Here is a 14,436-nt window from a genome sequence, read left to right as displayed (position 1 = left end):
GATCCACTGCCCGTGCCCTATTTGGTACATCTTTGAGCCGGGCCATTTCAGTATGCCCAACAAAACCATATATTTTTGAAAACTAGACACCCCAGGGTATTTTAAATGCTGGTATTTTAACTCTTTGCATGCACACATTTTACCACCAGCATTTTTTTTAAAGTTTGCAGTAGTATTTTTGTGTGTGTATTTTTCCCACACACACCTACTTTATGTATGAATTTACAGCTCCTGGTATATGCCGCTGTCACACGACACCCCAATATGTGTTCAGCAACATCTCCTGAGTACAGTGATACCCCACATGCATGGGTTTGTCATTTTTGGGGGGAACTAAAAGGCCACATTTGGTACGTGTGCATTTTTCTAATTGGAAATTAGATGTGTGGCCATCCTTCCCCCCGTGTTAATTGGGACCTTGTTGAACCCGGCCAATTCAATTTACCCCATCAAATCATACATTTTTTAAAAGTAGACACCCCATGGGCATTTAATATGCCAGTATTTTAACTCTTTCCATGCGAGAATTGTTTTAAGCTAATATGCTAATTTTAGGACTTGCTCACAAAAATATATTTTTTATATATATATATTTTTTTTTGCCTTTTTTTTTTTTATTTTTGTAACATTTTTTTTCAACTTGAAGGTTCCCCTGATAGTGACATCAGTGGGAAATAATTTTTACATTTTACCGTTTTTTTACTATTTTTTTTCTAATTATTATTAATTTTATTTTATTTTTAATTTATTTTTTCTAATCACACTGTGATTAGAAAGCTGAGCTCCATTGACTTGCATGGTTGAATGCAGTACCTATATTCAACCTGCAAGTGGAGCCAGAGTTCTCTAGAGGGTCTGGAGACCGTCTAGCGAACTTTTTAGACTTTATTGTTTCTTTATTGAAGATCACCGGCAGCTGCGGCTGTGACCGCTCTCCGGAGCGGTCACAGCCCATCCAAAGGTAAGTGTTTGGTGTCGCTGGATGCCTCCTGATCGAGGCATTCCAGCGACACCATTTAAGTTTAGGAGGCGATCGTTGATCGCCTCCTAAACGCTTTTAAAACGGGCGTCCGCCGCCATACAAAGTATGGCGGATGTTGACGCCCCGGGGAGGGGCCAGAGATGGCCCCTTTGTGCCGATAATGGCGTTGCTGAATGCCTCGAGGTCGAGGCATTACAGCAACGCCGTTTCGGTGCAGAAAGCGAAAATAGATCGCTTTCTGCACCCGTTTAATGACGTGCCGGTCCTGGCATGTCATTTGTCGTTATCGACATGAATTTCCGTGACGTGCCCGGACCGGCAATTGTCATCAAGGGGTTAAAGACAAATCTGCCTGAAATTATTAATATGCCTCAAAAAGAAAACAAAATAATATTGATCAGACTTAACATTAAAATGTATAGAAATCCTAACGTACAACAAAATTTGCCAGTTAATTCATATGAATGCCTAAAAATGAGGAGCAGACCCCAACAAAGCAAATGAACACACACCCGAAAGCTCAGAATTTTCACTTGAATTTAGTTTTCTGCACTCACTCTCTCAATCTTTTTCACAATCTCTCAATGCCTCCCTACCTTCACAGCGTCTCCACTTCATCATTCTTCGCCAGGGATGCAATGCGTTACCCAGGCCGCTAGGAGCACTTCCACATCAGGGCAGAGTCTCCGTGTGCAGAGAGGTGGTGCGCCCCGAGGCTTTGCCCTGATGCGGAAGTGCTCCAGGAGGCCAGCGTAACACAGCGGAAAAGAAAGAAGAAGCGGAGCTATGTAGACAGGGAGAAGGTAGGGAGACACAGAGAGTGAGATTTGTGACAGAGAGCGAGTGAGGGTGAACTAAATTCATTTCGGAATAAAAAAAAAGCCCCCCCAATTTCAACCAAACTGACAGAGCATTAAACTACATTAGTTGCAGAGTTGGTTCACGCAGTCACATCATTAAGATTCACTTACAGCATCTTTTTCAGGATTGCACACTTTAACCCAAAGAAAATGATCAAGGAGCCAGTCTATGGGCTTATCTCTGTAAAACATCAAGAAAAATTCTGCAACAAGGGGCAGGTCCTTGGATTTGAACAACTTTCCTAAAAGAAAAAGAAATGCGAACGTTACAACTTAGACGCACATACGTAAACACTCTTGGAGTTTCTTTGTGTAGATAATATATAGAAGATTAAAATACTGAAAATCTGGCATGGGACCAGGCTTTACATTTTAAGATTTATTGAAAAAGCCGATATGAGATTGATGTAGATCAATAACCTGACAGGTTTACAAACATCACTCTTGTTTCTTGCTCAATTAGCGAGGCGGCAAAGAATGTATATCATGTACGACTGCAATGTACATATCCAGGTCTGGGTTACTTTATTCTGCAGCTTTGAGTTTGTTATTGGTCATGCAAGAAGCAGATTATATTCACACAATGCTATAAACATATTTTCCATGTAAAAGCACTGTACCAAACACTCTGATGGCGTATGGGCTATTTCATTTATTTTATAAGGTGTGCGTTTGCACTGGTGTGTTTAAATGTTTGCATGGGGGGGTAGGGTAGGCCAACATGGAGGTTTGATGAAGACTTTGATGTGGGGTGGGAGTGTTTGGATGGGTCTTATGCCAAACCTTCAGATTTTTTTTCTAGTTTACATGTGAAACGCACTCTGAACTGGTGTTTTTTCGGTCCACCACAGATTTTACAGCTGAGACTTAATTTAAATCATATCATTATATGATATAAACTGTATCTGTGTGCATACCAAGCCACCGAGGGGGTATTCTGAATAAGCAGGCACCAGGGTCTCCCTGTTTTTCAATACCATACAATGTGAGTGACGACACGGATGATCCCTGTATCAGAGGTCTATCAAGATGTTCATAAAATGTTAACGTCGTCAATGCTAACTAGTGCATATCTGTCTCTTAAAAAGGAGCCAAGTAACATTTCTGGAATGATAACTCCTGAAATTCAGTATCTCACACCAGCAACATGTTGGCCTCCTCACCAGTGCATGAAGGAGAGAGGTACAGAAAAAGATGAAATGATCATCACTAGTGGTATGACACGATGTCAAGAGAGCCAGACCATGTAGTCTGGCAACATCCAGCACGGATGCAAGTCCAGGCAGGAGGCCCAGGAATAAAGTAGCCCTACAAATGGCCTGTGCCAGTAGAGTACATTCATCCCAAGACTCAACATTCTATCATGCATAGCTGGCAAAGGTTGCTTGGAAAGTCCAACAATCTAGCTTATTTTCTGGCTGCCCGACATGACACGAAGCCCCCCCACGTTGCGTTGGCGAACCTTAACATGAGAGCACGGCAAGGTCTGCATCATTTGTCAGCTTATACCTAGAAGCCACTTCATTTGAGGCAAGGTTAACAAGTATACACAATGGGAATAAATGGCTTTTTCAATACCAATTACTGTGGAATTTAGTATAACTCATGAGTATCATATGAATCAATTATACAGAAATTAAGATTTGGCTTTGACACCTTGACAGTGTTGAAATTCAAATGTTTCTTTAAATCAAAAGATTTTGAAAAGGCCTACAGTCTGTTGCAATTGCTATTTGCTGTCGCAGGAATAAATGGCTTTAAATAATGTCACAAGTAGTACTACAACATTTTGTGCCAAGAGTCGGTCCACACAAGTTTGATATGAAGACAAATATATTTTATGCTTTCATCCTTTAATGCAAAAACACAATATTGACTTTCAGTAAAATAACTGGACAGATATAAAGAATGGATAAACTCACTGGCAATATTCCACTTTGTTGGGAAATACTCTTATGGTGGGGGGGGGGGCGCACCTGAATACCAGCCTGACTCTTCACAATGGACTGTTACAACATAGCCCAGCTCTGCTGCAAATTCTATAAATGTGGTCAATCCTGGTCATCTATATTACATTTCTTCAGAACTTACACAACATTCATAAGGTGTTCTTTAGAACAAGGAAATGTCCCGTCCTTACTTCTTAAACCATTATGCAAATGACTTTAACAGGAGTTCCCACCGTGTTTTGAGATCACTCCAAAAATCCAAATTGATCTGTTGGAATTTGTAACCCTTTAAAACCAAACAAGACCTTGCTTTACTGCAGCACACAAGGTACATTAGAGAACTCCTGGGTATTAAATTCAACAGCAAGTTAAAGCAGATCAACTCCCAACTCTTGTATTTTATCCTTCTATGCACTAAATAAGCCTAGGAAATAGTGTTCACGGACTAAAATAAGCAGTATATACATATTAAAAGAGTGCATCTTGACTTTCTTTCCTTAGGATCTGCATCTCCCCTATCATTGAGTTGCTGGTTATTCAGACAGCCTTTGGAATAGAGAGGAAAGAGAAGGAAGAGAACATCAGGACAGGACATTTAGATAATGCTGGCCCTGCCACAGGCTGCTGACAATCTCGGCTCGCACAAGGGTGCAAATTAAAGCTCAAATCTTAAAAATAATTGATTGACAAACAAATAGCTGAAGGTATGGGCCATTTTGTTTGCTGAAATCAGTGACCAAAAGTGATCACATCTCAAAGGTGTCTCATCCCTGAAGTCTTGGGAGTAGAGGGGAGATGAAGGGTGTGTTTAGAAACAGGGCCATCATCAATGTGTCACAAGGTTGCCACATAGGAGCTGTAGCAGCACAGACCTCTATCTTATCACCTCAATTCCCCCATGAACCCATAGAACAGCCATGTGGAAAAAAAAAATAGATGGTTGGAAAGCATGAGGTTGTGTGGCAAAGATTAAGTCTGAAAGCAGAAACGTTTTAAACATAAAATGTGTCCAAACTGGGAAGCTTTTGTTTGGGGGAGGTCGGCGTTAGGGAGGATTGTGACATAGGTGCTTCATGAGTTGGCCATGTGTGAGTTTCGAGGGAAGTATGTGCTGCAATGACCACAGGATCCCCCCCATGATCCCCACAGCCTGTAAACGTGGGACAGCCCAGTTATACAATGGCCAAATATTTGGACTGTTCACAAAGACGCAATCAAACAAAAACACACACTTTCAGTACAATTTAACATTAACAAAAAAAACAAGAAAAGTAACCCTTTGTTTTTAGGGAATCCTTTTAAACTGTAAAAGTGTAATGTAGTGCAACAGCTTTCTCATGCATTATTCTTTCTGCGTTGAGAAAATTACTTGTTAAAAGAAAACGGCACACAACGCAGTTAGTGAGCAGAGCAGAGGGTAGGGCTTAATATTTTATACAAGCTAGTGGGTTATATGTACAGAGAACACTTGGTATGTTACACTAGATAGTATTTAAAAGATGCTGTTCTACGTAGTAACCTACTCAATTTTATTATTTGCTTATTAATTGAAACCCTTTCCAGAAATAAAATTAACAATGTTATCGTTTGCCTCATTTTTAAATCCTTAATTGTCATGACAATTAAGTAAACACACACACACACACACAAAGTAAACACACACACAACCCCAAACCAAAGCTCCATTACAGCTAACCGCACAGCAACTCAGAGACCTGTTTTTCTGGAAAGTCAACATGAAACCTCGATTTGCAGACACTCAGGTGCACATCCCCAGCGTCTCCAAACCAGAGGTGACTAGAGGAGAGCATATCATGTGCAGGGTAATGTGTTTGACTGAACACGGGTCCTGCAGGGCATTTATTTGGGGGGGCAAATGTATTGGGGGGGTGGATTCTGCAAAAATGCATGTGGTGTCCTTTGCACAAACGTGTTTGTTAAAGCAATTAGACGTGGGTTACCTGGCAGCACTGACGTTACACAAGCGATACACCATTAAGCATAGCGACTTTCCATTTAGGATTCCTTTCAACGTGTTGCATATTTTAATTCAACTTTATATTTATACACCACGGCAATAAATGCAGAATCCTCAACACAGGCATACTTGTAACAAAAGTGAAGCAAGCTTTATCCTCAAACGTTTAGGACTGTTAATCTATTAATGTGCCTCTATTAATGCGCCTTGCTGTCATCAGCACATATGAAGAGATTTAATACGCGGGGTCCTCAAAACCTACCAATAAACCCAAGCTGAGAAAATTCAAGGATCATCCAGTCATCGGAAGGTTGTTGGTCTGCAAAATTCTTCAAGTACTGGAAAAACTGTGGTTTGGCAACGATGTCATCTTCTAACTGAAGGGAAACCCAAAATAAAACATGGTTTAGTAAATATACAGAATTTCCTGTACATACTAATGACGGGCGTTCCTGGAGAAGACCGGCAAGCCCAACTCTATATGCAAAATAACATTTTTACATTAAATGGAAACTAGCGCTCATGCAAAACTTTGAAGCCACTTCCCCACTGCTGCTTCTCTACCCCTTTGTTCTTATTGCTTATTGTTTTGATCATAGCCGACTTAATGAGACTAAATTATTTCAGTTATGAGAGCCACTTATCTCTTATATAGGGCTATACAAGGAACGGTTATTTTCAGAATCAATTAGTTAGCTGATTATCTTTTCAATTAATCGGATGAAAAATATGCAATTTTTTTGTTTATTTAATGAACAAACTGGTTGTTAAACAGTAGAATAAAGAAATTAAAATTTACATTAACGTGTCACACTCTGCGCACTCACCACTTTTATCTCTTTACCACAATGGCATTTCTCTAATTGCCTTCTTATTTTACTGACATAATAAATGCTATACTTTAAAGAAGGAACCCAAACACAATATTTCTTAAACCCTTCGTGACAAAGGCTGATTTTACTTTTTGTACCCTTCGTGACAATGGCCGTTTTAACATTTCTGCGCTGCCCGTGTTTAGCTGTAATTTTCTTCTTTCCCGTTTACTGAACCCACACACATTAGATATTGTTTTTTTCAGGACAAGAAGGGCTTTCTTTAGATTACATTGTTTTGATTGTATCATTATTTACTATTAAAAAAGTATAAACTTTTAGTTGAAAAATCTTTTACTCATCTATAAAAAGGTAATAAAAAAAACCTCCTAAATAGATTCTACTATTTGTCCTGAGTTTAGAAATACCCAATGTTTTTATGTTTTTTTGCTTTTTTCTGCACGTTATGGAGCAATAAGTACAGGTACCGTTTTGCTATTTCAAAGCCATTTTTTCCAAATCTGGTAATTCTTCCCCCCATGTGCCATTTCGGGTATCTTTGAAGCCGGCCAATGCAATTTACCCCATCAAATCATATATTTTTGAAAACTAGACAGCCCAGGGTATTCCAAATGCTGGTATTTTAACCCTTTCCAAGCACTTATTCTACCATCAGCCTTTGTCAAACTTTATGGTAGTAATTTTTTTGCATTTGTTTTTTCACACACATTTTACTTTAGGTATGAATAAACAGGTTCTGGTATATGTCACTATCAAAAAACACCCCAATATGTGTTTAGCAACATCTCCTGAGTACAGCGATACCTCACATGAATGATTTTGCCTGGCTGTTTGGGGGCAAAAGGGCCACATTTGGGGCATGCGCATTTTTCAATGTTGAACTTTGGCATTTGGGGATCCACTGCCCATGCCCTATTTGGTACATCTTTGAGCCGGGCCATTTCAGTATGCCCAACAAAACCATATATTTTTGAAAACTAGACACCCCAGGGTATTTCAAATGCTAGTATTTTAACTCTTTCCATGCACCATATCTACCACCAGTCTTTGTCAAACTTTGTGATAGTCATTTTTTTGCATTTGTTTTGTCACACACATTTTACTTCAGGTATGAATTAAAAAGTTCTCGTATATGTCACCCCAGGGTATTTTAAATGCTGGTATTTTAACTCTTTGCATGCACACATTTTACCACCAGCATTTTTTCAAAGTTTGCAGTAGTATTTTTGTGTGTGTATTTTTCCCACACACACCTACTTTATGTATGAATTTACAGCTCCTGGTATATGCCGCTGTCACACGACACCCCAATATGTGTTCAGCAACATCTCCTGAGTACAGTGATACCCCACATGCATGGCTTTGTCATTTTTGGGGGGAACTAAAAGGCCACATTTGGTACGTGTGCATTTTTCTAATTGGAAATTAGATGTGTGGCCATCCTTCCCCCCCCGTGTTAATTGGGACCTTGTTGAACCCGGCCAATTCAATTTACCCCATCAAATCATACATTTTTTTTAAAAGTAGACACCCCATGGGCATTTAATATGCCAGTATTTTAACTCTTTCCATGCGAGAATTGTTTTAAGCTAATATGCTAATTTTAGGACTTGCTCACAAAATATATTTTTTATATATATATATTTTTTTTTATTTACATTTTTTTTCAACTTGAAGGTTCCCCTGATAGTGACATCAGTGGGAAATTATTTTTATATTTTTTTTTCTAATTATTATTAAATTTTATTTTTAATTTATTTTTTCTAATCACACTGTGATTAGAAAGCTGAGCTCCATTGACTTGCATGGTTAAATGCAGTACCTATATTCAACCTGCAAGTGGAGCCAGAGTTCTCTAGAGAGTCTGGAGACCGTCTAGCGAACTTTTTAGACTTTGTTTTTCTTTATTGAATTTTCCCGGGCCGCCGCCATCTTGCTGATGGCGAAGATCACCGGCAGCTGCGGCTGTGACCGCTCTCCGTCATTTGTCGTTATCCACTTGAATTTCCATGACGTGCCCGGACCGGCAATTGTCATCAAGGGGTTAAACTAGGTTTTAATACCTAAAAAAAGGTTTTACTAGTAAATATTATTCACATGTAAATAATTTTCTTTTCATATTTAATAAAAACTAGGATTGAGAAAAATGCCAACCTGCCCCCCCCAGTTATACACATCTGACCCCAGGCTTGCCACTCTGCCCCCTAGATATGCCTTTCATGCTCCAGACTCCCTGGTGTCTAGCGGAGACATCCGGTGGACGTCACATTGCACAGAGAGGAGGATTCAGGTTGGCTGGGGGGGAACTATTTGAGGTCGGATTATAAAACGAGGGGCATTTTCATTATCGATTATATCGATTAGTTGTTGCAGCCCTAGTCTTATACATGCACCATCCTGTAAAGATGGAGATGCTGCCCCTGGGCTTAATGCTGAGCATTAACTTGAGAGTCCCCATGTGTGTAATTATATATATCTCTGAGATCAACCGGGGCTGAACGTGTAGCAGCTTATGCTTTATAGGGACAACTTTACCTTACCTTTTTACCTTACTATTATCTACACACAAAAAAAAAAAAAAAAAAAAAATAAAAAAAAAAAAAAGGGTTAAAAACTTTTATGCGGATGTTTGGGGTATAAAAACTTTTCAGATCCTACCCGATTGTTCCCAGCATTCGTCTTTTGAAATTACGTCTTAAATAAGCCATATGAACTATATATTTGAGTATACATAATAGGCAAGTAATGTCTTCACAGTTCCATCTAGTATTGCTATTTAGTAGTATTGAGTCACACACACTAATAACCCCAAACGTTATTATATAAAGGAAATTGTTTTAAAATATGAAGCTTATGGTAGATACAGCATGATTACATGGCTCAAGTCAGGTCTTGCTAAATGCAAGACTTCCTCCCTTTTTCGCACAGTAAACCACAACTACAGTCACTGTGGAGCGGATCACTTTCAAAGAAACTCAACATAACTCAAAAAGTGTAGGTCCCCTACCCTCTGGACATACATTTCAGGATCTACAAATATCCCAGCAGATTTTTTTTGTTAGTTACTACCTTAGAGAACAATGCATACCTGTCACTTTAACGGGCTGCACTTGGGAATGAAATTATTACAGCGAGGAACGACCCATGGTCCTCATTGTAATGAAAACTGTACAAACACGGCGCAATAAAGAGCACGGGTTTAGTCCCTTTATGTAAACATTTCATAAATGCACATCAGATAAGGACTGTGTACACAGGTTGAATATGTTAAACAATCACACCTAGGCGTATTAAATCTGTATAAAAAAAAGATTTATGCAGGGTGAAATAACTATAAATAAAAACAACTAAAACCAAATGGGCCAGTAATATTTATCTCTAGCAGACACAATGAGGAATATCCACTCAACAACACACATTTATCTAAAGGTCTGGCATAGGACGAATAGTGAGTAGAGAATAGGTAGCAGGCCGCTATATGTGGAAATCACATAAAAGGGAAAAAACTTGTGGCCAAGTCAGTTTCCCGGGGTATTTGCACACCTTACCTTTTCTGCTAACACAATACAACGATCAGAAGCTGCCCCTGCTCTGTGGTCCAATGGCTCTTCCCACTAACTGGCTGCTTAAAGTAGCCAACCATTGGCAGGATGCACTCACATTGAAATCAATTGGAGCGATTTCCACTCATACTCATGAAGTTCTGAGCAGGCATGTGCCTGCATCGTTACCTCCAGTCAACGTTTATCACGTTGATAAAGATGCGTTTGGCCAAACACATCGCCGGCCCGCAAAACAGCTGAGGGGCAAAGGCATGTGGAGGGATTCTGCAGAAGAACTCGTGTTTGTAAAATTAACACCATGAAAATGTAAATAGACCTCTCTATTATATACATGACACTGCATATGATGGCTGGAGTATTTTAGTTGTCAACATAGTCTGTGGGCTACTCCTAGAGACAGTGCTTTCTTTCACGGTATATTGGGCCTGGGCGCATGTATTGGCTTCTTATGAGTAGAAGAGGGGTATTTTCTGACCAGTGAACATCAGATCCAGTAATGCCAACCTATCCAAAAATCACACAGATTTACTAAGAGGCAAAAGGTTAGCTGCTATCACCATCTTGATAAACCATAGAACACAGAAGAGGCTTACACGCTGACGTTTCACATATAACTACACATATACCAATAAAGCAGACGCAACACACTTATTTAAAACTACCTGTAAGTAATAGACACCCTTTGGTTGAGCGTACAACATCAGGAAGCTGTAGTCTAAATTTTGCTTTGTCCTCCACCTGCAAAGATAAAAGTAACATGTATCAGTGATTTGTATACCATGCACAACAAAACGGGATACAACATCCGGATACAAAACTTACTTGCAATTAAATTTTAGTGTTTTTTTTTTTTTTTAGGATAGTCAAGATAAGTATTTACGTGAGCGGACACCGCCAAACTATAGTTTCACAATTCTTCTAAAGGTATGGTATACTCCAGTATTGCAATACAGTTCACATTGGATTTGTTTTTCAAGATACTTTATCCCAATATTGGTCGATTTGGATGTTCCATATGTATCAGGTTCTGTTTGAATCTTATTAGATTTGCACTGAGTGCACTTCATTATTTATTTTTCACTATTTATTTTTTACACTATTAGTTATACTCCACTATGTTAACAAGATAGGTGGCTTTTTCCACCCAACATATCAAGTTCCTTAATATGCACTCATTGTTTGTGTGGCTTTTTTGGGATGGGTGTGGCGGTCGTACATGAGGGTATGATGGCTGTAAGGCTCTTCCAATATAACCAGGGGATGGCGATATGTAAAATGAAATACACTAGGTCTTGTATCATTTATGTCTCTACATATCCACTCTGAGAAGCTGTGACCTAAATATAATCAGAAGACGGCGGGGATTATACTGCCAATGCTGTTACAATAGAGCTATATTAAGCTCTCTATAGTGTGTTTCCTGTTATTATTCACCTTGGCTCCATAAGATGTACTGCACTATTTTTTGTTTTTTCTTCATTTTACATATCTATATCCCCTGGTTATATTGGAAGACCCTTATAGAGCCATCACACCCTTAGGCACGACCGCCACACCCATCCCAAAGATTCTACCTTCAAGCCAGATAGGAGAGATTCCCGGCATGGTTTGTGTTACTGCCTACACCTCCGGTCAAAGACTACTCCCAGTGCTGAGCCATTTTTTTTGTAATTGTTTGTGTGGTTGTTTGGTGCAGTAGATTGTCGCTTTAGTACTTGAAGAATTCCACCGAGAAAATGTAGGATTTGTAGTAACCTTGTTCGATACATGCTTGCGCATTGAGCACCTTGTGTCTATCTTTTCTAAACATTACTTTTTTTTGTCTCTTTTAGCTATAATTGCCATCGCATATTAAACGCTTTCATAATAGTGGACAAAAATACATTTAAAAAATCATTTGGATCTATCAGAGCCACTCTTCTTTTGATATCAGGACAGAACACATACCAGTAAGAGACACGTTGGTAAAGATGGTTGACTACAGATAAACAGGCTTATGAAGAGATATCTGGGAGGAGTATGTGTTGGAACAGTGTGGACAGACAGTGTTTTTCTCGAGAAATAATCCAGTGACCAGTGGGGTGAAAACAAGAGTTTATCCCTGGTTTCAGGGATAGCTATAATAAGCTACTTACTGAGCAAAAGTGCTGAAAATGCATTTTTACCTACAAGTCTTTTCTTCTGTGCAAAGTATAGATTTTTTTGTGAATGATAGTTGTTAACGTATATTATCTTGTCTAGGCTTATGTCCAATTATCTTTAATTCGGACAATTAGCACAGAACTGTGTAAGATTTTTTTTTAATAAAGATGAAGTAGGCTCTTTCTGCAGGTATCATTTGTAGATCAGCCCTGGTCGAGTAAAAACAATAGAAGAACAAGACAGGAAATATATTTTCAGCCTACAGGTTGTAGTGCTCCGTTAAGTACAGGTCACACGGATACGACTACAATAAAGAAAAAGTACTAGAACCGCATACAAAAAAATCCATGACAGATAATCCTTAACTACAGATGAGAACTTTTAGGGGGGAAAAAAAAAAAAAAAAAAAAAAAAAAAACTGAACTCACGGCAACATGTCAATTTTTGAAAGTGCTCCTAACATGCTCCCAGCATTCCCCTAGACCCAGCGCAGGATATGATGTTATGTTCCGACGCAGACAGCATGCGAGGAGCGAGACATGGCAGTATCGCAAACATGGTTTAGAAGCCGCCATCCCCAATGAATAACGTACTTTAATATTAACACTTTTATAGACGGCGTTCTGATTAATACCACTCTGCATTTTAACGCAAAGAAAGAAAAAAAATAAAAAATAAATATAACAGTGACAAAGCTATCATAAGCATTAAAAACACACCTCCAGTACAGAAAAAAATGCATATTAAAAGTACTGAAAAACCAAAAAATATGTATAAAAGGACTTACCCAAAGTGGAAGCTACCCTCATCCATCTGCAAGCTACCCTCATCTTATGCGGTCCAATGATTCTTGCCACTGATTAGCTGCTTGAAGGGTCTGAACAGACCCCCGCAGCAGTCCCTGAGCCAGAACTGGGGCCGACTGGGTGCAAGTAACATGCACGGAGATAGCTGGGGGGTGTATTGACCAGGATTCCCTATCCATTTTCAAGGGGGGATATCATAATTAAAGTGCATATGATGGCTGGAGTAACCCTTTAAAGCGTCCCTTTGAAAAACTACAAATATGTTTTATATATTTTGGGCGTGTCAGGTAGAGACATATTTACATATTGACCAGTTATCACTCTACACTCAGTATGTGCTTTAAAAATGCCATACTCCAATACCCAATACACATATGTATATCACAGGGGAAAAACAAATACAGTCAGCATATTTTCAAGATACTCAATATAAATTTGGATCTTTTAAACAGAGGAAACTGGTCTGGCTTTTTCCGGCATCTCTCTGCCTCTCTGGTACACTCTGCACAATTACCGCCGTCTGCTACAGTACCTCACTCGCTCCTTGGAGTCCCCAAAGGTTTCCTTAACATTGTTTAGATCTGGGTAGTAAGACGCTGGGGGAGAGATGATCTCAAGGACACCAGACTGTATTTCACGAGGAAAACTGCAAGTAGAACATTAAATATTTATGTTTTCAGGATGAATAGATGTGCTGAAAAAAGCCTTAGATTTAATGTATATACATTTATTCAGTAGGTTACATTAAAAACAAGCTTTTCGTACTGGTCTACGTCATCTCATTAATGACTCGAGTGACTCCACAACCCCAATGAGAAGCACTATTTAAAAATATATATATATATATATATATATATATATATATATATACACACACATACACACATACATATATATATACACACCATGCTGTTAATCCTGGGGCCTGTAAACAATTGTCATTCAAATATAAGTTTTTATATTTTATCCAAGACATCTAGAAAAAAATATAATAAAAAAAAGTCACCAGCACATACCTCTCTTTTATTCCGTAAGCAAGATCATCAACATATTGTAAATTGACCTGAAACAAACAGTTTTATTTGGGAATTGTTTTACGTGCAGACTTTCAAAGTATACAAGAAAAAATAAAAAAAAAAACAAAACCCCAAAATGATATATCAGAGTAATGATCATATAGTTGGTAACCATCAATGTCTCAACAGCTGCTAGCGGGAAACATGGGAGGATTGTTGGCGTGCAGCCTATTGAAGGATTATTTCATCAAAATAACAGCCAGATTTTTATTTTTTATTTTTAACAGACACAACTGATGATTATTAA

The 14,436-nt window shown here is 38.8% G+C and overlaps 1 protein-coding gene across 1 annotated transcript in view; it reads right to left on the bottom strand.

The window, feature by feature from the left end:
- Positions 1 to 14,436, bottom strand: part of LOC149287430 (alpha-1,3-mannosyl-glycoprotein 4-beta-N-acetylglucosaminyltransferase B-like) — a 29,994-nt gene that overhangs the window by 4,620 nt on the left and 10,938 nt on the right. Inside the window, exons 5-9 of the mRNA XM_089492915.1 lie at positions 14,130 to 14,176; positions 13,646 to 13,759; positions 10,828 to 10,903; positions 6,032 to 6,146; positions 1,954 to 2,084 (exon numbers count right to left, since the gene is read on the bottom strand). Of these exons, the coding sequence (XP_089349041.1) occupies positions 1,954 to 2,084; positions 6,032 to 6,146; positions 10,828 to 10,903; positions 13,646 to 13,759; positions 14,130 to 14,176 (483 nt within the window). The remainder of the gene's footprint in view (positions 1 to 1,953; positions 2,085 to 6,031; positions 6,147 to 10,827; positions 10,904 to 13,645; positions 13,760 to 14,129; positions 14,177 to 14,436) is intronic.

The sequence above is a fragment of the Sceloporus occidentalis genome, unplaced genomic scaffold (genome assembly GCF_023333645.1).
Source record: "Sceloporus occidentalis isolate IW3139 unplaced genomic scaffold, rSceOcc1.0.p SCAF_61, whole genome shotgun sequence".
Taxonomy (NCBI): domain Eukaryota; kingdom Metazoa; phylum Chordata; class Lepidosauria; order Squamata; family Phrynosomatidae; genus Sceloporus; species Sceloporus occidentalis.
The sequence above is the reverse complement of the archived record's forward strand: the minus strand, read 5'-3'. Positions and strand labels throughout refer to the sequence as shown.